Source organism: Engystomops pustulosus, chromosome 7 (assembly GCF_040894005.1).
Source record: "Engystomops pustulosus chromosome 7, aEngPut4.maternal, whole genome shotgun sequence".
Lineage (NCBI taxonomy): Eukaryota > Metazoa > Chordata > Amphibia > Anura > Leptodactylidae > Engystomops > Engystomops pustulosus.
The window spans coordinates 49970253-49994248 of NC_092417.1; the positions used below are offsets into that span (position 1 = coordinate 49970253).

A 23996-nucleotide genomic window follows, 5' to 3' on the forward strand; every position below is an offset into this window, starting at 1 on the left:
TAGATTTTGCCATTGCATCATCAGGGTACATGTGTTTAGAGCTTGTTTTCTCAAAATACTTTGAGGTAAAGAGGTTGTCCAAATCAGCCCTTTACATTTCATACCAACTATAACAGCACATTTGCTTTTGGCCTACAATTTAATCTTGCATTAAACTACATGTTTTTGTATTGTAGGCATTGAGGGGCCAATATGAAGGTTTGCAGAGTGATCTGGATCAGGTGACTCAACTAGCAGAAGATGTTAAGCAGAACTCATCTCCAAAGGGAATCACAAGGATCCAGGAGGCAATGGACTTTCATCACAGCAAAATGAGAGGATACCTAGAACGAATGAATCATCTGACACAAGTAATAGAAGAACCTCCTCTTGTATTTGAGAAGCGCAAAGGGAAAAAAAGTAAGAAAGGGTTAAAGAAAAAGTCAGAGCATCAACAGTCAGCAAAGGAAACATCACTGCATACCCCACTGAAGGCTCAAGAAGACTTCTTAGTGAAGGCTATGATGGCACAACCTCAAGTCCAACATGTATCAGAGGAATATGTGTTCTCAGAGAAGTCTGAAGAACAATCTGCCCTGGAACCCATTGGCCATACTATAGGGGAACCTCCAGGGATAGATTCTTTGGAGTCATCCATGGAACCTATTAGGCATTCTGCATTGGAAATCTCAGAGCTATCTGATAAGGAATTATCAGTGCAATCTGTACTTTTACCTTCTTTTAAAGCAGAAGAAACTGCTTTAAAACCATCAATGCATTTTACAATAGAACCATGCAAGCATACTGCAGTGGATCAAGTAACAGTAAAACCACAAGAGCAGCCTACAGTAGAACAAAAAGTGCAACCTATCGAAAAAACATCTATGCAGACCACTGTAGAATCATCTGTGCAGTTTACAGAGGAACTATTATTGCAGCCTACTATAAAAACTGAGGGGGTACCTGTTATTGAACCACCAATGCAAACAAGAGATACATTGGAATCTTCTGTGCAATCTATTGAAGAACCATCTACGCAGTCTACCGGAGACCCATTGTCACAGCCTACAGTAGACATAGACTTATCTGTTCAGTCTACGGTAGAACCATTATTGCATCATGCTGTAGAAACACAAGTGCAGCCTTCATTGGAACCATCTGTGCAGCCTATAGTAGACCTATCTGTGCAGTATACAGTAGAACCTACAAAAGAAACTCCAGTGCAGCCTACATTGGAACCATCTGTAAGGACAATAGAAGAACTATTAATGCAGTCTACTGACGACATATCAGTGCTGCCCACAATACGACTATTGGTGCAGCCTACACCAGAACCATCTGTGCAGTCCACAGGGGGACCTCCAGTGCAGCCTACAGTGGAATCATCTGTGCAGGCTTTAGAAGAACTCTCTATCAGGTCTATAGTATCTGTGGATCCTCCAGTAGCATTGGAGCAGTCCACAGAGGAACCTTTGGTACAGTCTACAGTACAACCAACTGTGCAACCTACAATAGAACCGCAATTGCAGCCTACACTAGAACCATTTGTACGGCTGATAGTAGAACAACCAGTGAAGTCTACAGTAGAAGAATCCGTGCAGACTACTAAAGAACTATCTATACACTCTACAGAAGACATATCAGTGTTCCCATTTGTAGGGCAATCTGAGCCACCTTCAAAAGAACAATCTCTGCAGCCTTCTATAGAACCATCTGTGCCACCTCTAGAAATACCACCAGGAAAACTTAGAGAAGAACTTCCAGCGACCCCTACACTAGAACCATCAGTGATGTCTACAATACAACCATCTGTGCAGCCTGCAGTTGAATCATCCGAGAAGTTCATAGAAACACTTTGTATAAAGTCTACCGTGTCAGTGCAGTCTACAGTAGACCTATCAGTGGCACCTACAATAGAACCAATTATCCAAAAGACAGTGGAAATATTAGTAAAACCCACCGAAAAGCCAGAAGAAACACCTCTTGTACAACATACAGAGTCATCTATTCAATCTATAGAAAACCATTTAGAGCAAAATATAGAACAGCTTTCATCAATATCTTCATCAAAACTATCTTCATTACAGTCCTTAGGACAGTCTGCATTGCCTCCTTCAGTGCTCTCTACCAAAGAGCTTATAGCAGAGCCTGAAATGGAAGAGTCAATAGGATCTGATGTACAGTCTCCAGCTATCAATGAGCCTAAAGCTCAATATGCTCAGAAACCTACTGACACAAGGAATGCAAAGGAAAGTAAATCTTCAAAAAGCAGGAAGAAGAAGAAAAAGGTAACATAAAGCCAAAGCAGCTTGTCTTACAGATTCTTAGAAAATTAATATATAAATGGATTGCAAAATTCCCTATTCATTGTTTTTTCTGCAATACTGTCACCAGGACTGACCACCATGGGGGACATTAATCATAGTCTGTTAGACTGTTTCGAGCGTCTTTTAGCGCAAAAATAGCATTTTGTTAATTAGGCGCATTTATGCGCCATTTTCTGGCGCACGGCAAAGTTCGGCACTTAGTGGTTTTGAGTCCCTGCGCCTTATCTGACATAGTGAGTGTGTCCTAAACAGATGTTTGCACAGGATCTATCACAAAATTGCGCCTAAAAAGGCGCAAAAAAAGGCGCAAAAATGCACCTGCTCTGAGCAGGTGCACTTCCAAAAAACTTTTTTTATTTTCATTACTAAAAACATACATTTTAGGTTCCCAAATGAAAAATTCCCTCTATGCAACATGGAAAATACTTCGGAGCAGTTTTAAAATGTAAAATTTCTCCAGTAACGACTTCATCACTTTCTTTGGGATCATCTCTGTGAGTGATTATTGTCTTATTGTACAGAACTGAGAATATTATCAGACTCCATTTACTGTAAATTTTAATAAAAAAGGAAAAGACTCATTTCAGCAAGAATTTTTTTTTTTTTACATATCTGTAATTTTTAGTCCCTGCAGAGATGAAGCCCTGAACGTTCTGTCACCTTTTCTCATTTCTTTTCATTATTGCTCACAAATGAGATCTAACAATTTGCGACAAATTTAGGCGCAAATGAATCAGACATGCGACAATTCCAGTGCATTTACTAAGCCAGAACTAGATCCATCATAGATCAGGAGCCAAAAAGAAGAGCAAAACAGGCGCAAAAACAGGCGAACCTGAGACCCACTATGATTAATGTCCCCCTATGTGCCCATATGGGAAAAACGTTTGTTGCTGTATGTTCATGCAGCTGTGTGAATAAGCCTTTAGGCCTAAGGAAATCAAGACACATTTCTAAACTCCTTTGGTTTTAGTCAATTTTGATTTTCCTTTTCAATTGCAATTAAACAAAAACCTCAAAAAAGAGAAACAAAAAACTTTGTATATCTCCAAACAGGGCTACACAATGGCAAATTCACATAGATGAATAGTACATCAGGCTTGGTGAGAGTCTGTGTATTTCCACCCTGAAATATTAGTCTCAGCTCCTAAATTATCATTCATTTGGTTATCTTGTGCTTTCTTTGTATTTCTTCCACATAGATAGCTGCTGTTTTAGAAGTGGAAAGCAAAGCAATAAGAGAACCAATAACAACCATACAAAAGACAGATCCAAAGAGTCATTTTATGGAGGTAAGGATTAATAATTTTGTCGGACATTTGATCACTGCTGCAATTCCATTGAGCCCCAATAGACAGTAGTGTCTACACCCCTAAAGTTGCTGTTATGTCCATGGTTTGTAAATGCTGTTTAGTGTATGGAATAATATTCCTAATAACGCAGTAGAAAATTTACTGTGGTTTTTTTTCCCTTTCTTTAACATAGCCTTTAGAAGCACACTGGCACACATTTACTAAGGGCCCTGCGCCAGTTTTCTGTCGGAATTTGCACATTCTTTCTAGTGAAAACTGCTGGCACATGTATTTAAGAGGTATCGGAGATACATTTGTAGCACACATGACACAGTTGTGGCGTACACAATACTTTGTGGCCCACGCTGCACTGTATCCAAAGCAACACACAATTCTGCACTGAAAGGGGCTCTCCAGTGCTCAGTCAGACCGTGCACCATATTTAACCTGCAAAGTCTGCCAGAAATGTGTTGCACAGCTCATGCCTCAAAAAAAAGGTGCACTCTGTCGGGGCAGTACAGGGGGCGCCAAATTCATGAAGAACTAGCACCAGAAATCCTGAATTTGGCGCCCCCCTGCACACTACACTGGAAAGCTGCATATAGTGCAGTTTGCTCTTTTTTAGTACATTTTGGCCACTGTCTTGAGTAAACTAATGCATTCTATATTTCAGTAAGGAGCAACTAAAAAAATTGCAGCAAAAAACACTGATGCACTTAAAGCCATCAGTTTCCTGCACAGGCACTATATTGGATGATTTAACAGACTGGTTACCTTTTCTTCCCTTTAAAATAACATGTTAAACCATACATGCACAACAGGGTCATAGGTTTAGGAAGCAGAAGGGATTACCATTTTGAGCAGCTAAATGGTAGGTATCGTTGTTAGACACCTACCAGGGCTGGATTATAGGGAGGGCTCCAGGGGTGCCCCGGTGCCCCACCACTTTAATTATAAGGGGGCCCCCCATCACCAATGTCCAATGGTTATTTCACAGCTGTAAGCTGACTGTCTCAGTGAGTGATGCACAGGCTGTTTACTTCCTCAAAAATAGTCAACCCAATCTGTGAGAGGAGGAGAGAAAACTCTCAGGGAATCAATGGTGCATGGGACTTACATGGTGACTGGGACTAGTAGTCATTACTACTGCCACTGTGCCAGCTAGGCCAGCAGCTAGGCTAACACCACTGCCACTGTGCAAGCTAGGCCAGCAGCTAGGCTAACACTACTGCCACTGTGCCAGCTAGGCCAGCAGCTAGGCTAACACCACTACCACTGTGCCAGCTGGGCCAATAGCTACGCTAATACCACTGCCACTGTGCAAGCTAGGCCAGCAGCTACGCTAACACCACTGTTACTGTGCCAGCTAGGCCAGCAGCTAGGCTAACACCACTGCCACTGTGCCAGCCAGGCCAGCAGCTCGGCTAACACTACTGCCACTGTGCCAGCTAGACCAGGAGCTAGGCTAACACTACTGCCACTGTGCCAGCTAGGCCAGCAGCTAGGCTAACACCACTGTTACTTGCCAGATAGGCCTGCAGCAAGGCTAACACTCTTGCCACTGTGCCAGCTAGGCCAGCAGCAAGGCTAATAGCACTGCCACTGTGCCAGCCAGGGCAGCAGCTAGGCTAATACCACTGCCACTGTGCCAGCTAGGCCAGCAGCTAGGCTAATACCACTGCCACTGTGGCTGCAGCAAGGCTAACATCTCTGCCACTGTGCCAGCTAGGCCAGCAGCTAGGCTAACACTACTGCCACTGGGCCAACAGCTAAGCTAATATCACTATCACTGTTCCAGCTAGGCCAGCAGCTACGCTAACACCACTGCCACTGTGCCAGCTAGGCCAGCAGCAAGGCTAACACTACTGCCACTGTGCCAGCTAGGGCAGCAGCAAGGCTAACACTATTGCCACTGTGCCAGCTAGGCCAGCAGCTAAGCTAACACTACTGCCACTGTGCCAGCTAGGCCAGCAGCAAGGCTAACACTACTGCCACTGTGCCAGCTAGGGCAGCAGCAAGGCTAACACTATTGCCACTGTGCCAGCTAGGCCAGCAGCTAAGCTAACACTACTGCCACTGTGCCAGCTAGGGCAGCAGCAAGGCTAACACTATTGCCACTGTGCCAGCTAGGCCAGCAGCTAAGCTAACACTACTGCCACTGTGCCAGCTAGGCCAGCAGCTAGGCTAACACCACTGCCACTGTGCCAGCTAGGGCAGCAGCTAGGCTAACACCACTGCCACTGTGCCAGCTAGGGCAGCAGCTAGGCTAATACCACTGCCATTGTGTCAGCTAGGGCAGCAGCAAGGGTAACACTACTGCCACTGTGCCAGCTAGGCCAGCAGCTACGCTAACACCACTGTTACTGTTCCAGCTAGGGTTCATTATAATGGATTCATTGTTGTGTCAGGGGTTGGGGCCACCATAGGATCTTATTATAAGTTACTGGGCAAGTCTGACGTTGTGCCAGAAAAACCCATCCCAAACATTGTTCTGCTCTCTTTTAGTATTTTACTCTTGTTATAGTTGTTCCATACTTATTACTTATTCATAAAGTGAAGAAAGTTACTTTTTTACATAGTTGAAACGAAATTCTCCTATTAATGTTATTTAATCCTGTGAATTTCTGGCAGAGCGTAGATGGTGAAAGTATTCACAAGGAACATTATGTAGATGTGACAGACAGCTCGGGAGAAGCTGCTGAGGGAAAAACATTAGAGGAAGCAAAATCAGGACGGCAAGAGGCCAGTGGTCAACCGCAGACACTTCTACAGGACTGTAATTCCTACAGGAGGCAAGTAGAGGTCACACCGCTGAGCAATCGGAGTGTTAAAAATATTAACTGCTCAGCATGGAAGATCTGCATAAAGAGTTCTTTTCAAAGTTTCCTGGGTGAATCACAGACCCATTATCAAAATAATGAAACTGTCTCATTTGTGACATTCTACAACTAAAGATAACCACCGACAGCGGAGACAATTTTCCTTCCTGAAAGATTGAGATTTTTTTGGGATGATTGGGGCTAAAGAGGAAGGGGCTCTTGTATTACATTTTGCTTGCTTTTAACTCTTTCGGCTCACAATAGAGTTGGGCAACAATTTCAGCAAACAAGAGGGAGCTATAATTAAAGTTATCAGTGCAGTAATTGGGACATGCATACATGTTACTGTATATATGCACACACTTCTGGAATTCACATTTCCATTAATGGAATCTAACTGTATTTATGTGGCGATTGTTGCGCTTTATAAATATGGTTACCATACTACCTACACTTATTGACTAAAATAGTTATTAAAGGGGTATTACTGGGATTATTGTACTTTGTTAGAATTTGCCATTACTTACAGATTAGTGGATCCCTTCCAATCCTACTTAAGTAGCCACAGATGTTCTATTAGATCTCTTAGAGTTCCTCAACCACCGGCCGGTGCCAGGACAGGGGAAATATAGTCTAGGGCCGCAGGAGGAGAATGAGGCAGGAACTGCAGCTGACTGAAGATGTACTGGTGTTTTGCATAATGTGAGGAGCAGAAGCAATACCACCAGGCACGTACTGCGATACCAGATTCATACTGCGATTTAACATTTTGGCATACATTGGGTAAAATGGGCCAAACAGTAAGGGAACAAAAACCTGAATTAGAGTTATTGTCATTATATAGTTATTATATATAGTCAACCCCCTTCCCCCAGTATAAAACCAGCTAGCACATGCCACCCAGTATATAGCCCACCAGCTCATGCCCCCCAGTTTATAGTCAGGCCTTGCCCCCCAGTGTATAACCAGCCACTACATGCACCCCAGTATGTAGCCAGCCCCTACCCCCCTCAGTATATAGCAAGCCCTTGCCCCCTAGTATATATCCAGCCTTCTGTCCCCAGTATATAGCCAGTCTCCTGTCCACAGTCTGACGGGCATATTAAAAAAATCTGTACTAACCTTTCCGACGCCCCCCTCTTCTTCTTGATTGCGGTCAGCAGCTGTCAGCAAGTCCTTGCGCATTGGCCTCATACACATTATGACGTCAGCCGCTTGCTGACATCATAGCGTGTGCGCCGCCTGTCGCTCTTGGCGCACACACTATGATATCAGCAAGCAGCTGACGTCATAATGTGTACAGAGTTAGCGTGCAAGGACCTGCTTCAGGCAGCAATAAAGAGGAGGGACTGCAGGGGGCGTCGGAAAGGTGAGTACAGTTTTTTTATAGACTCGAGTATAAGCTGAGTTTAGTTTTTTCAGCACAGTTTTTGTGCTGAAAAACTTGGCTTATACTCTAGTATATACAGTATTTAATTTTACTCTTTTAGACCTTTTTTATTGTATTGATAATTTTATTAAATCGCGTATAATTTACATCCTGTTTTAGTCAACCAGAGGCCTCAGTCAATGGCTTGACGGTCAGCGACAGTGACTCCCTTCATGTCTCAGGTCTGATAACCACAGTGGTGGAAGGGCTAACAATGACTGACACACTCCCAGAAGATGGGGAAAAGCTTGTCATTTTGAATGAGGGTCAGGTAAGAATTCTTCTTGTGCTGCCTTTAATCTGCCGTCTGCGTATGCCAATGTCTGTGCCAGTGTATAATTAGCAGCAGTTATATGTTTGAGGTTGACCTTTACTTTCTATTTGGCTTCTTTCAATTTTCATCTAATATTGTGGTGAAAAATGTCTAGGTTCTGTAAACGCTTTACTTTTCCATAAATGTCAAGAGATGTGTAGATTTTAGTTACAGATGCTAATTTTGATGTATGCCCTGTAATGAAGCGCATCACTTGTTTTGCTCTATTGGTATTTAATTGTTGCATTGCAATTTTTTTTTTATTTTTAGCTTTTTATACCTTTATAGTTATAAAGTATATACCTATTAAGTTATACAAGTCAAGGTGAGGTGTCAAGAATTTCCTATTTTGATGGTTCTACATGGACTCAACATAGGATGATCAGGTTATTGACTATTAACAGCTTATAACTAGATGGGGTGCAGAATTCAAAAAGACCCAAAAGACCATCTGTCTTATACATAAAAGGGAATAGTAATGTATACTGACTTGATATTATATTATTTTATATTTATTAGTGTTTTTTTTTTTGGAATTTTTAGTTTTTTTCCTTTCTGCTCCTAGTGCGCCATATTTATGAAGTGTTGGTGCCACAATTTTGCTCCTTTTCCAACACACGCGTCTTTTTTTCAGCTCATGAATTCATACTTTTTTTGGGTACAATTTGTACTGCACACACATACCCACAAAAAACAAGTCTAGCAAGGTTACATTGAGCTTCATGAATGTGGAGTCATGTCAGCCCCTTTTCAGTTTATCTATCCTTTGTGGCGCAATCTAAAATGTCTAACTTACCTCACAGTTTTTGCGCCCAAAAAACAGACAGTGCAACACTGTTAATAAATGCCCCCAATGTTTTAATCTGCACCTATGGACTGTTTTAAAAAATAGTATGCCCTTACTTCTTGTATAGACCATGGCCATAAAGGGGTTGGCCACTTTACCTTGTTTTTTGTTATGTGTGTGTAACAGTGGGGGGCAGGATATTAGGTACCGTAAGTTACCAATATACATCTATTAATAGTTCTGCTCCACTTTCTTTAGTTACCCGAATCAAGGTAAATGCAGAGTAGAAGAAAAAGCAGCTGCGCTCCTTAGGTTTTCAGTGACTCAGAGACTTCCCTTATCCCCAAATATGTGTGCTGTTTTGACATCAGTCTTTAAAGCTTTGATAGAGACTAATGTGGAAATATCACACCTATTGTTAAATCGAGGAAGTCTCTTTTTCTAAGTTCTGCCCTTGTGTATGTTTCTTTGTATACTGCTCTGAACAAATCAAAGGAAAAAGGTGAATTGGGGAGTGATGCTGTTACATCCAATATATAAACTTCCTCAGGTCACACGATAGATATCACCTACTAAACCATTATAGTGCTGGATTACTGTAAATTAGCCTAGAAGGCCTTGTGACACAACCCTGTCATTATTAATATTGCATTAAGAGAATTGTAGGCACTTCTTTGATAACAAAATGTAAAATATTAGTTGTTTTCCCTTTATTATTTGTGGATTATTTGTAATTGTTCTCCATTTCCTCTACCAAACATAATATCGAACAGGTCAATAATCCGCAAACCCTGGTTGTAGATGTTCCAGCACCACAGCGTAACAGTGTTGACACAGAATCTGAAATATTATCTAAGGAGCTTCAGCCTCATATCACAGTGTACCAGCAGGAGGCGCTAGAGATTTTCTCAAGAATTTCACAGATTTTGGGAGAGGAACTGTTGCAAGAAAAACCTCTGGGAGAACTAACCTGGAAAATTAAGGTGAACCACACATTATATGTATAGGGCACAGCACACATATGAAGATAAATGCGTAAAAAAAAGTATAGCATAAATCATTTCAATGTAAACAAAAAAATCATACACCCGTCAAAAGTGGCGGATTAAGTGTCCTATGGGTCCTGGGGGCTGTTCACACAACTAGGGCTCCCCTACCATCCAAACGAATATGTGCCTGTATCCCGTGTTCCTGTGTTCCCGTTCCCGGACCTCCCATTGCTGTCCCCGGGTTGGATTTGGCATTGCATCTCTGCCGCCTGCCCTGACCCTGTGCCTGGACCTGACCAGGAGACTGTCTTCTCCTAAGGTACCTCGACCTCGGCTGCCTCCGTGGGCTTGTCGCACCTGTGGAACGACCTGGTGGTATCCTGCCACAGCATGACCACCCAGCTTTGCGGCCGGCTCTGGTGAAGACCAGGTGCCACTTAGATTCCTGTCCCAGGTCTCGGCTAGTACCACCTCCCGCGGTGGTCCAGAGGATCCACGCATCCCGAATCCTGACAGATTTTCTGGATGATGCAACCACGCTGGGCCATGAAAGAAACAAGATCTGGAAAGTGTTTAGGTGTTTCTGCTCACAGGTTCCCGTTAAATCATTAGACATTTTAACACGTTCCTTTATCTCTCAGCTGTCAGTGGATATAGGGAAGAAAGATGATTTACGCAAACTGCTTAAATTAGGATATTACAAAGTTTTCCATTATCTGTACTATCACTTTTGTGATCAGCACCTAAAATTGTATAAAACATCTAGAAGGTGTTTTTTTTTTTTTATCAAAAAGAGGTAGAAAGAAATGGCTAATACAGCATGTGTAGTATTGGGCAGAAATCCTCTAAATGTGTTGGTTTTGTGTAATTTTGCTCTACATAAGGAATGAGGTGGGTTATTGTTTGATAGGTTGGTCTTACTTTTACATAGTTCTAGCAATTTCAGACACACTGGGGCAGATTTTTCAAGCTGTCTGAAAGTCAGAATATTTCCAGTTGCCATGGGCAACTAGAAATATTCTGACTTTCAGACAGCTTGATAAATCTGTCCCATAATCTGACAGTTCCTATCTATGATATATCTTCTTCTGTTTTAACAAATAAGCTGCTGAAATAGGACCAAGTAAGTAGTGTTTAGAGTCATCATCACTTAATATTCCATACAACACATCTTTTCTTTTCAAGTACTACTTGTTCCAATAGTTATCCCATTATTTCTGAACTCATTCATTTGAAAATAGTAGCATTAAAAAAAACTGCTTTGAGGAAGTCCACAAATTGTAAGTTCTTTAGCTTGGAATGGAAGTTTAATATCCTCAAAATAGTATAATATAATAGTATTTTCTGGAAATAATTTATTATTTGCTGCATGTTTTTGATGGTGCGTGCCATACTTTTTCTGTTTTGCCTTTTTCATTACACCATTAAGCTGTAACGTCTGTGCCTGAACGTCGCTCTATCCGCAGTTGGCGGAATACATGGCGTTTATTTGTGTGTGAACTGTGGATTAATTCTTGTATTTGGATTATCTGAGCCACACCCGGCTCCTTGCATTTCTGTCCTGCCCAGCAAGGGTTACTAGCCTGATGGACAGTTCCCCCAGTGTGCTGCTGGAGGCGTGTCCGGGATCGGCTTTATATACCTGCCTATTCCCATCAGACCTTGCTGGTTATTTTTAGTCTGACCTGTGTTTATACCCGTTTGTTCTTGACCTGTCTCTGTTTGTCTTCCTGTATCTGTACCTGACCTGTATATAATCTGCTTTAACTTGACCTGACCTGTATATAACCCGTTTGATCTTGACCTGACCTGTGTATATCCCGCCTGTACCTGTATTTGGATCTGACCTGTGATTATCTGCCAGAAGACCTGTGTATATCTGTCCCTGTCTCAGTCCTGCGTTTGTATTCTGTGTACCAGTGTGAACACTGGTCTATACCTGTATTTCCGTTTCCTGTCCGCTACACCATCCAGCAGCTGCCAGACGAAGTACGTGTCCCCTGTCCTGTTGTAGGGTGACTCAGGGACCGTCAGTTAGGTTCCTGATAGTGGGTTTGCCCTTATCAGGGCGGTTTATCTTCTTTAGGCACGGGCCTTAGCCCGCAGGGACGTCGCAGTGTGAGTTCGCCATCACTTACGTAGTCTGACAGCTAGCGCCAAGTCTGGTTGTGGTTGCGCGTTTGCTGGACGGGTGCTGACATAAGCACCCGTGCTGGACGGGTGCTGACAATAAGATGTTTTTGCAGTTTTTAAATTTTATATTAATCTTACTGTTTTGTTTTGTAGATGGGTTGTGCTAAGAAAGACACACAGAGGCAGCAGATACTGGAAGGCCTGAGGAAGAACATCAATAAGTTTTCCATGGAAACAATCAAACTAAATGTAATGGAAATAGACCAAGAAATTGAAGAGATTGAGGTAAATTCTGGTCGCACTATAGCAGTATATTAAGCAACAATATTAAGACATTTCACATTAGGGTTTGTCTTACCATGTGCCAATTCCACTCGAATAGTCTGGTGAGCTAATACATATGGTGGACTACTGACAACTCCCATTATTTTACATCACAACACATGATCCGTCATGATAAAATAAGTGACACTTATGCACTGTGGTACCTGACTGTAGTAACCTTCTTATACTTTTACAATGATTCAGTGACCAGATAGTATGAACGGGCAGAGCGCTCCATCAGAATGTAATAGCTTATATAGTAACAGCAAGAAGGGGCTTTGATAACACAACAATAGCCTTTCTGAAAGCTGCTTATCTGTATGGGGTTAAACTGGCAATTCAATCCAGATGCATTGGAGGCTTTTTCTATCTCATTTTGGGCACATGCCATTTTACTTTGTGCTCCAAAGCCATAAAACAATAGTCATCCATGTTTGTAGGTTCATCCAATAATAACCAAGGAACAAAAAATTTCTTTGGAAAAGGAGAAAAAGATGGTTCCTATCTTGAAAAACTTATTTGCATATTGCATATGTTATTTTCTTATTAGAAACTTTTTATTGACATCACCAAACTACAAGATTCGTTGTTGGGCTTGGAGGCACCAGATTCAGATGTCAAAAATTCAGAGTGTGAAGATCTGCTGAAAAAACTGATGGCGATAAAAACTGAAAAGCAAAAATTGCTTCAAGAAGTTACAGCTTTCCAAAATGCTCTAAGTTCAGCTAGACTGTCATACCAGAAGCTGATCAAAGAGAAAGAAAATCTCAAGATGTAAGATGCTAAATCATAGCTTTCTTGCTTATTTCATGTACTATATGTGTTTATTTTCTTGCCTAAAGAAAGTAGTGTTTGAGAGGAAATATTTTGCCTGCAGGAATCATGGATTACTTAGAATTTAGAGCTTTGAAGTGACTCTTCACCTTTTAGTTGTCTCTTCTTGAGACTAAATAAACAGTATAAGCCGACCCGAGTATAAGCTGAGACCCCTATTTTTACCACCAAAAACTGGAAAAACCTATTGACTCAAGTATAAGCCAAGGGTGGGAAATGCATTGGTCACAGTCTCCCAGTACATAGCCAGCCAGCGCCCAGTAGTATATAACCAGCCAGGCTCCAGTAGTATACAGCCAGGCTCCAGTAGTATACAGCCAGGCTCCAGTAGTATACAGCCAGGCTCCAGTAGTATACAGCCAGGCCCCAGTAGTATACAGCCAGCCAGCCCCCATGTAGTATACAGCCAGCCAGCCCCCATGTAGTATACAGCCAGCCAGCCCCCATGTAGTATACAGCCAGCCCCGTGTAGTATATAGCTAGCCAGCCCCCATGTAGTATACAGCCAGCCAGGCCCCATGTAATATACAGCCAGCCAGCCCCCATGTAGTATACAGCCAGCCAGTCCCATGTAGCATACAGCCAGCCAGCCGCATGTAGTATACAACAAGGCAGTCCGTAGTTTGCCAAGCACATAAAAGAAAAACTTACATACTCAACCTCCGGCTCCCCGACGCACGTCGCGGCTCACGATCCTTGGCGCGGGTTCTGGCTGCTCCTCATATGTCTTCTCTTTGCTGTATTAGGCAGCAGTGACGCATCCACATGGCTCTGCCCGCTAATACAGCAGAGAGAAGAACGTCCAGGGGCGCCCGAGGGTAAGTATGTAAGTTTATTTTTTAATTGACTCATGTATAAGCCGAGGTAAGGTTTTTCAGCACATTTTTTGTGCTGAAAACCTTGGCTTATACACGAGTATATACAGTAATTCTTTTAATATTTCCTCATAACTGAGATCCTCCATTACCACATACCTCCATAATTTTTTGGCTTTACTTTGTACCCTCTCCAACTCCAGGGCATGCTTTTTATGGATTGGTGCCCAGAACTGAACTGCATATTCTAGATTTGACCATGCCAATTTTATAGCTCACAAATAATAGTTGATTCTTAGAGGGACATTCTCTATAATTGGCTGTTGGGAAGCAAGGGACCCTTTTAGTCACAGATGCCTCTGAACATTTTTATGAAATATCTGTTCTGACTTATACATTCAGGTTTAATGTGATCCTTATTTTAAGGCTTTATTTGATTACATCTTTCTTTTCTAGATCATCTACAGATAGTCACCAAAGTCATCTGGATAAATTGGGGAATATCCTTGAAAAAATAGCAAAAGAAAAAGAAACCTTGAGTCTGCTAAAATCTCATCAGTCAAACATTGAGGGCAATGTGGTGTTATATAAAGATAAGGATGAAATATATGTTGATATCAGACAACTTGAAGCATTTTGGGACCAAGCAGAACTTTGCATCCATAGAGAATTTGATCGTCTCATGAAAGAAGCTGATGAACTTCAATTTCTTCAGAAGAATGTTGACCACTTGCAAAGTATCATTCAAGTCCAACAAGACTTTCTTGATCAGCCAACTCCTTCCCCAGAAGATATAGTAAAAGCATCTTTAGTTCTTTCAGCTGATATAGAAGCTATTAAACATTTATTTTACTCTTTACGACATTTGTATGAATTGCACATCAAAAGGTCTTGTGGGGGTAATGAAAGTAAAAGTCTTGAATGCTCATTAGATAATCTGCAGGGTTCTTTGGACAGCTTAGTGGAACGAGTTAAGGACAGACAGTTGACTCGGTGTCAAACACCTGAAGCCTTCCTAGATCAGTACCCATTTCTGAAACCTTTATTTGACTCACACATATGGATTAAGAAATTACAAAATATGATGACGTCTGATCAGCGCATCGCCCTCCTGCCAGAAGATGTAGAGAAGCAGATCAGAAGTACCAAAAATGTGCACAAAGAAATTTTGGACAGGAAGTCTGCTATCAACTCTGATATTGAAGAGTCCAAACACATATCACAAGGCACTGATCCAGCAGCACTCAGAGATATTTGCCTTTTCTTCCAACAATTGCAGGAATTATATCAGGAACAAATTATACAATCAGTTGACCGATTACAAAAGCTTGAATCTGGGCTGGAAAAGAGACTGGCACTTTTTTCAGAAATTGAAAAGCTGAAAGAATTACTGCATTGTCTAGAAAAAGAAGCAACTCCAGTCAAAAGAGGAATATTTACTGCGGCTGAGTTATGTGAACAGCTAAATTGTCTAAAGGCCAAGACTACAGAGTTGGAGGAAATTGAAGGTCTTGTCTTGACACTTCTCAGGAACAGCCAAAGCTATCATAGAGAACTTAAAATTTCTGAGCAGTTATATTTAAATGACATATTAAGAAGTCTTAAGTCCAAAGCAAGAAGAATTCGGAGATTAGAGGAAAAGAAGTTTTTGCACACTGAAAAATTGCTAAGAATTTGTAACGAGTTTCAAGAAAGAACAACTTCCTTTAGTCGGGAATTGAGCTCATTGCAGCCTATTGAACCTGAGATGCATGATGAGGCTGAACAGCAAGCCGGAGACGGTTCTGAAAAGAAATTTCAAGTTTCCCAAAATGCCATCTCATCATCTCAAGTTCACTTGTCTGAGATACTGAGCTATAAGGACTTGTTTGAAGATAGTGGTCTTTACTGGGATGGTTTAACTGTTGATAATTTACAGAACAAATGTCTAAGTTTTCCGATAGATAGAAGTGGTCATTTTGGTCATAATGAACCTGTAAAAGAGAGTTATCAAGGGCTTTTAGAAGAAGCCAAAGTGATGTGTTTTTCAGTACAAAGAGATGCATTAGCTATCGCAACTCATTTTGATGTTATAGAGGCTCAGGTTTTATGTAAAAAAATAAAGAAAATAAGCATATTAGCCACTGAAGCACTGAGCTTGTTACTCGAGAAACATGACAGCCAAGATGCTCTCCATGATGAAGAACCCACAGTAAGAGCCCTAGCAGAAAATATGGATCGATTACACCAATCTCTTTGTCAGTTGATAACTGGTTTTCACACAATGGAAAAAAGTATTAAGTATCGACTGGAACAAACTTTGTGTAATTTAAGGAAAATTCAGCACGATCTTCTGCAGCCATATGTTGTTAATTTGGACAGCTATGAGATTCAAGAGAAACTTCTGAGTTTGGAAGTTCTTGAAGAAATATGCAAATCTGAATTAAATTCTCTAAGGGCCATTTCCCATCAGGCATCTTCAGAGGAGCTGACTGGTCAGTTTAACGACATAGAGGACATTGGAAAACAAGTCGAGAATACAATCCATCAGCATATTGTAAGTTCCAGGCATGTTCTTTATGTGATTTTTCTTACCTTGTGTAGGCCACAACTGAAAAGGTCTGTAGTAGGTTACCATCATTAACTATTACTGCAGTAGTTTCCATCTTATGACATCAGTGTTTTCTACTTATGTTATGTCCCCAGACTAGTCCAAATATCGTTATTTATATCTATTATCTACATATTATAATGATTTCCTGGGCTGACATGTTCTATTATTGGTTTTAATTATCTATAGTTACTTTACTTGCCTACAACATTATGACATTTGTCGGCATAAACTAGAAGAATTTCAAGAATGCAGATAATTGACTCCTGAAATGTCTCTATTTTAGATTATGATACCAATAACTTTGTTAATTCTTTACTGTCCTGTGTCATATAGGCATCTACTTTTTACTTTGGATTGCAACCTTTTATTAGGAATTATTTATTAGGAATTTAGGCTTGTTGAGAATCGTGTTGACTTGTTTTACACATGTACAACTCGTTCTTTTATCCAATTCAGGCTGTGCAATTAATTGTTTTATCGTTACTTCAATTGTTTTATAAGTTTACAAATTGCATGGCACCTTATTGTATCTCCACATTTCTATGATACAGAGTTATAGGTCTATTGTTCAATACTGTACAAAGGCACAACATAGATGCATGCAGAGTGCCTCCATTAAATGGGGATGCAGGGATAAGGTATGATGCCTGACAAAATCCATTAAATGGTTTCTGAGCAATTAAAGAGAACCTGTCACCAGAACCTTACCACTCACATCAGTAATACCTGCTGGTGAAGGGTTAAAAGTCCTCCCCACAGAAACTAAAATTATCTGCCAATGAGGCCAATAATCACAGACATTTTTCTGATATGCAAATGAGTATTTAAGAGTCAAATTCTGAAAAAAAGAGTCACATTTTCTCCAGGCTGCCAGTGATCCCCACCTCCATTTTTTGATTGCTCTGTGTCTCTTAAGATCTCAGCCTGAGCAGACAGGAAGTCCTTTCCCTGTCCACTTCCTGTCCTTGGCTGAATGCGGTCCCTCTCTCTTCATTTTATATTTAGCAGTCACCACTCTGTAGCAAATTGCTGATCTTGTTACCATTCCAACACAGACAAAGGCAGTTTGGACCTCTACCTTGCACTTTTCAACAAAGGCTCACTAGGGGGAGTCAGGTTTATTGTACCTGTTCTTGATGACAGGTTCCCTTTAAGTAAGCATCTAAAATTATTACAAGCTTTGTACTTGCTTTGTTTGTTAGCTTCAAAATGTGGCCATGTAGTCCTAAATATCATAATTTATTGCTTATATATTTATCTGTGCATTTAGTACTAATCGACAGACACATTTCAGAATTACTGTATATAATTTTCAGAGAGTAAGAAAAAATAGCAAGGTTCCCTGGGAGGGGCTACATAAAAAAATAAACTTACCTACTTACCTCGTCTGGTGCTCCCAGTGTCTGGGGCTACAGAACAAAGGGACCTCGATGCGGGAGTGCCAGACAAGGAAGTACAAGATTATTTTTTATGCAGCCCCTCCCCGGCCACCTAACTATATTTCATTACTCTGGGACAAACCCTTTAAATAGGACCTGTAACTCTCAAAAACGTCTCTAAAGTAAGCAGCTCCTAGTGCTAAAACAAACGCAGTAGTGTTACACCGCTTGCGTTATCGGAAACCTCCAAATACTGCTGCACTGTACACTGCCGGCGCTGCCTCTTCCCCGGACCACCCGCCCTCTCCATAGGCCAGAAGTGACTGCTGCGGCATCCCCCGCCTGTAATCCCACCCCCAATCCTGGCCCTCACGAATAGGTCCAGTGTTTCTAGTGTACAGCGCTGCAGTGTCTGCTAGCCTTATCGGAGGTTTACGATAACACTAACAGTGCAACAGTGCTGCTGTAACACTGCTGCTTACTTTAGTAAGCAGCTCCTAGTACCGTTTTTGAGGGTGACAGGCCCTCTTTAAGTTCTTGGTTCAAAATAGTACAGGACAGTAAATCTATGTGATGTTAGATCTAAGATTAAGATTCAACTGATAACTCTTAGTAAAAGAAAGATTCGTAGAACAGATTCTTCTCTAGCTTCTTTGTATTGCTTTATAGCTGCAATACCAATCTCCAACTACCAAGTCACCTAAACATGGGAAAACTGCTAGAAATTCTGAAAATTGGTCATGTAATGGTCAAAAATAATATAAAATAATTATAAGTGTACAGATTTACTCTTTGTGTACTTTAGATTTGTGAATAGTAATTGAAAAGTTATGAATGCTTGAACTTTGGCTTTATTTTGACAGGAGACCCTCAAGAAGACATTTGACATCCTTAAAGATCTTAAAAAAATGATTTCAAAACTGGCAGAACTGTTTAGTCAGTTTGAAGAAAGTCTGCAAGATAAACCTGTGGATTCTACTAATAAAGAAGACCTGGTAGCCTTCTTGACTTCACAACAAGAAGGAATAAATAGTGCTATAGTAGAAATCCTGAATATCACACGGCAGCTGAAATCTAGATGTAGTCCACAAGCGCAGGAGGAACTGGATGAATTGATGGATCAGGTCACCAGAAAGAACATGTCATTGGCTGAGATGTTTGAAAGAAAACAATCCGAATTTGCCAGGTTAGTTACTTCACATGTGCACTTGGAAGATCAGTTCAGATACTAAATGAAGACAGTCACTGGGGGTCATTTACTAAGGGCCCGATTCGTGTTTTCCCGACGTGTTACCCGAATGTTTCCGATTTGCGCCGATTTTCCCTGTATTGCCCCGGGATTGTGGCGCATCGGCGCTGGCATGCATGCGACGGAAATCGGGGGGTGTGGCCGAACGAAAACCCGACGGATTTCCGAAAAACCGCCACATGTAAAAAAAAAAAAAAAAGTGTCACGGGACTCGCACTTACCTTCACTAGGAATAGGCTGGTGAACATCAGTGCATTCCGGCAGGCCTCGGGGAACTTCAGCGCAGCAGCGCCACCTGGTGGACGTCGGAGGAACTACCTTAGTGAATCCCGGCTGGACCCGAATCCACCGCAGAGAAAGCGCCGCTGGATCGCGAATGGACGGGGTAAGTAAATCTGCCCCAGTTTGATTGCAGCCTGTTGGAGTCAGTGGTGGCGCTTCCAGTAGCGACAAGCAGTACATCTTGCATAGGTGTACTCCAAGTTTTCTTCTAGGCTGGCCATGATATAAGATGCCCCCAACTTTAAAAATGGATATAGAGGGTGCATGTAAGATAGAGCTAGAGTAATATTGAGAAATAGTAACCTAAATGTCTGCAGACCCCTGAACTGCTTATTGATCTATGGAATATGATTCCAAAATGGCTGGGTAATAGGGTGACGAAGCCAGATGAATTATTCTGTTCAGCTTTCACATTATTATTTTCTAGTTACCATGAAAAGTACCACCTGTTCAAAAGTAAAAAGCAGAACATTTACAAGGATCTTGAAGAGATGGAAGTCATAATCAGAGATTCCTTTTCTCAGGAACCGGCATCTTACAAAGCTGTTTTGGACCAGTGGGAGAAAAGCAAGGTAAGTGCAATAGTAAAGGATTTGATAATTCTCTTTTAAAAATGTTTGAAAATTAGGATTTGATCTCCCATTATCTCATTAAACATGTGAAATGGTAACTTAGGAAAATGAGAAAGAACTTAAAACCAAGGTAAGTATAAGTGTTTGTTTTTGGTGGACTCGGACAGAAATAATTCAGGGTGGTTTTGGCCATTAAACCACCACGCGATAAGGACGTGAGTGATTCAGTGTCTCAAATCACCCTGACAGGTTTCCTAATAGCAGGCTTTAACTAGGGATACAATTGCATGTTATTCCAAAATTATCAAAATTGGAATTGGGTCAAAAATCACCAAAGTGTTATAAGATTTAAAGGGGTTGGCCACTTTTCAATAGATCACTTCTATGTCTCTGCATGTATAAATATCTGTGTCTTTGTCTTATTTGAAAGTATGGAGGAAGAATATATTGGTAAATTTAGAGGTTGAATTTAGTGGCTCCTTTAACCACTTGATGAACGTTCAGGGATTATCTACAATGCATCAAAGGCACTTATTTAAAGGAGTTGCCAACCTTTTAAACCCTCAATGAGGCAAAGTTTTTTTTTCTGCTAATCCACGTGTACTATACTGTAAGGTGATTTAAAAAAAATTAAATGTTTTGATATTCACATTAAAAGTTAACCGTGCCTGAACTTACTCCAAAGGTAAGTTGTTATTACATTATTATTGAAAATTTTAAAACCATATATTAGTGCATATATTAGTTTCCTGCAACCTCCCTGCCACTAGTTTGTCTTACTGTTGCTGATATGCGTAAGCAGACTTGTTTACCTGTATTAGCTTAAGCTCTTCAAGATGTCAGAGCTGATCCTGGGTATCCAGAACCATCTAGGTCAGTGGTGGCGAACCTATGGCACGCGTGCCAGACAGGGCACGCAGAGCCCTCTCTGCTGGCACGCACGCCATCATCCTCCACCGTGTGCAGTGGCAGGGAGTGCACTTGAGAAAGAGAGGCATACAGGTCCTTAGTTTAGAAGAACAGCATCTGCCCCTTGCGCTCAGATACAGAGCAGACAGGTCACACTGCACGGGGTAGATGCAGTTCTTCTAAACTGAGGACCTGCGGGCCCCTCAGATGCAGCACACAGCCGGGTGCAGGACAATGTCTGTGCTCCTGTCAGAGGACATTGCAGTGCAGCGCTGGGAGCAGGAAGCAGCATGGAGAGCTTGTACCTCCCCCTCCTACTAGGAGACCTGAAGTGGAGCCGGGACAGAGAGAGAGAGGGGGAGGGGGATGCTGTGACCTGGAACATCCAGAGGCTGCTGTGTGCCTTCCTCATAGATAACTGTAAGTTTTACAGTGTCTAAAATTTGTTTATACAGAACACATACATATATACCTGTGCTATGCATATATGTGTGTGTATATGTTACATTTACACACATATGCATTACACAGATGTATAATATGTCTTTGTTATGCACATGTGTGTGTGTGTGTTTATGTCTGTGTTATGTGTATATAAGTATATGTGTGGGTATATATATGTGCCATGCATACTGTATATATGTGTGCACTGTATATGTCTGTGTTATGCATACTGTATATATATGTGTGTACTGTATATGTCTGTGTTATGCATACTGTATATATGTGTGCACTGTATATGTCTGTTTTATGCATACTGTATATATGTGTGCACTGTATATGTCTGTGTTATGCATACTGTATATATGTGTGTACTGTATGTCTGTGTTATGCATACTGTATATATATATGTGTGTACTGTATGTCTGTGTTATGCATACTGTATATATATATGTGTGTACTGTATGTCTGTGTTATGCATACTGTATATATGTGTGTACTGTATGTCTGTGTTATGCATACTGTATATATGTGTGCACTGTATATGTCTGTGTTATGCATACTGTATATATATATATGTGTGTGCATTGTATATGTCTGTGTTATGCATACTGTATATATGTGTGCACTGTATATGTCTGTGTTATGCATACTGTATATATGTGTGTGCACTGTATATGTCTGTGTTATGCATACTGTATATATGTGTGTGCACTGTATATGTCTGTGTTATGCATACTGTATATATGTGTGCACTGTATATGTCTGTGTTATGCATACTGTATATATATATGTGTGTGCACTGTATATGTCTGTGTTATGCATACTGTATATATGTGTGCACTGTATATGTCTGTGTTATGCATACTGTATATATATATGTGTGTGCATTGTATATGTCTGTGTTATGCATACTGTATATATGTGTGCACTGTATATGTCTGTGTTATGCATACTGTATATATATATATGTGTGTGCATTGTATATGTCTGTGTTATGCATACTGTATATATGTGTGCACTGTATATGTCTGTGTTATGCATACTGTATATATGTGTGTGCACTGTATATGTCTGTGTTATGCATACTGTATATATGTGTGCACTGTATATGTCTGTGTTATGCATACTGTATATATATATGTGTGTGCACTGTATATGTCTGTGTTATGCATACTGTATATATGTGTGCACTGTATATGTCTGTGTTATGCATACTGTATATATATGTGTGTGTGCACTGTATATGTCTGTGTTATGCATACTGTATATATATATGTGTGCACTGTATATGTCTGTGTTATGCATACTAAAAGTGGTGGTAAACATGTGGCAGTATTATTTGGCCCTTATGTAGGTAATATTGCTCTAAATTACCATGTTGGCACTTTGTGGAAGATAAGTGGGTTTTGGCTTGCAGTTTGGGCACTCGATCGCTAAAAGGTTCGCCATCACTGATCTAGGTGGACGTGTATGCGGCTGCATATTTGCATGCTCTATCTTTCCCAGTGTGTGCGGCAGTGGAGCTCTGTTTCTTATGGGAGTGCTGCTCCTCCTCTCCAGCGCGCCGCTGTATGGCAAATGTTTGTATGAATGTACCATAAGACTGACTAATAATTGGTCTTGTGTTTGCATGAAGTCATCACTTTTCTTTCCAATAAACCCTAATGTCTGTAGATTTACATTGTGATAATCATTTCTGTTCTTGCTTCGCAGAGCATGGTGACCAAAATAAACTCATATGAAGAGGAATTGCTGCAGCTCAAACAGTCTGCAAGAGATCTGAGCACTGTCAGCGGTGATGACGTCTTTCTGTATGATAAAGAGGTGGCTTCATTATGGGACAGATGGTTGTATCTCCTTGGAGTCTGCAGAGACTGGGAACTCTACTGCGAGGAACTGAAGATAGAGTGGAAATTTATTAGTGAACTGGTAACTAAATGTATAATATTTGGATACTGTCTCCAAAATTAGTACAATTATATCATATTGATAATTTAATTTATGCTCTTTATAAATAAGATACATTTAATCGAGCCTGATGCCCTATACCATTGTCATGACATTAGTATGCTGTATTTTTAAATGGATATTACATTCCAGTTCAGCTTTTTATCAACCATTAAAAGGTTCTAAGCAGTGAGCAGCTGGGGGCTCAGGAGTGGTCAGCTGGGGGAGGCACAAGCTGGAGAGTTCATAAGTTGGCAGCCATGACCACACAAGTGATCAGCTGAGGGGGCATCGGAGTGATCAGATGGTGGGGCTCAGGACTGGGCATCTGGGGGACACTAGAGTGACTAGCTGGGGGGCTCAGGAGTGGACAGCTGGGGGTGGGCACAGGAGTGATCAGTTAGGGGGTAACAGGAATGAGCAGTTGCTGGGAGGGCACAGGAGAGAGCAGCTGTGGGGGGCACAGGTGTGAGTATCTGGGTGGACAGTAGTGAGCAGCTTGGGAGAGTGTACTCACTGATGTCAGCAGCTGGAGGATGCAGATTGGGTCAGGAACGAACCACTAGTGAGTTCAGATATG

General features: G+C 41.2%; 1 protein-coding gene across 1 annotated transcript in view; it reads left to right on the forward strand.

The window, feature by feature from the left end:
* The window catches only part of SYNE2 (spectrin repeat containing nuclear envelope protein 2), a 248849-nt gene that overhangs the window by 106882 nt on the left and 117971 nt on the right, over positions 1–23996 (forward strand). The window contains exons 41-52 of the mRNA XM_072116513.1: positions 177–2267; positions 3509–3598; positions 6230–6488; positions 7747–7786; positions 7967–8117; positions 9708–9929; positions 12222–12353; positions 12943–13166; positions 14498–16577; positions 18877–19199; positions 19972–20116; positions 23183–23398. Coding sequence (XP_071972614.1) covers positions 177–2267; positions 3509–3598; positions 6230–6488; positions 7747–7786; positions 7967–8117; positions 9708–9929; positions 12222–12353; positions 12943–13166; positions 14498–16577; positions 18877–19199; positions 19972–20116; positions 23183–23398 — 5973 coding nt within the window. The remainder of the gene's footprint in view (positions 1–176; positions 2268–3508; positions 3599–6229; positions 6489–7746; positions 7787–7966; positions 8118–9707; positions 9930–12221; positions 12354–12942; positions 13167–14497; positions 16578–18876; positions 19200–19971; positions 20117–23182; positions 23399–23996) is intronic.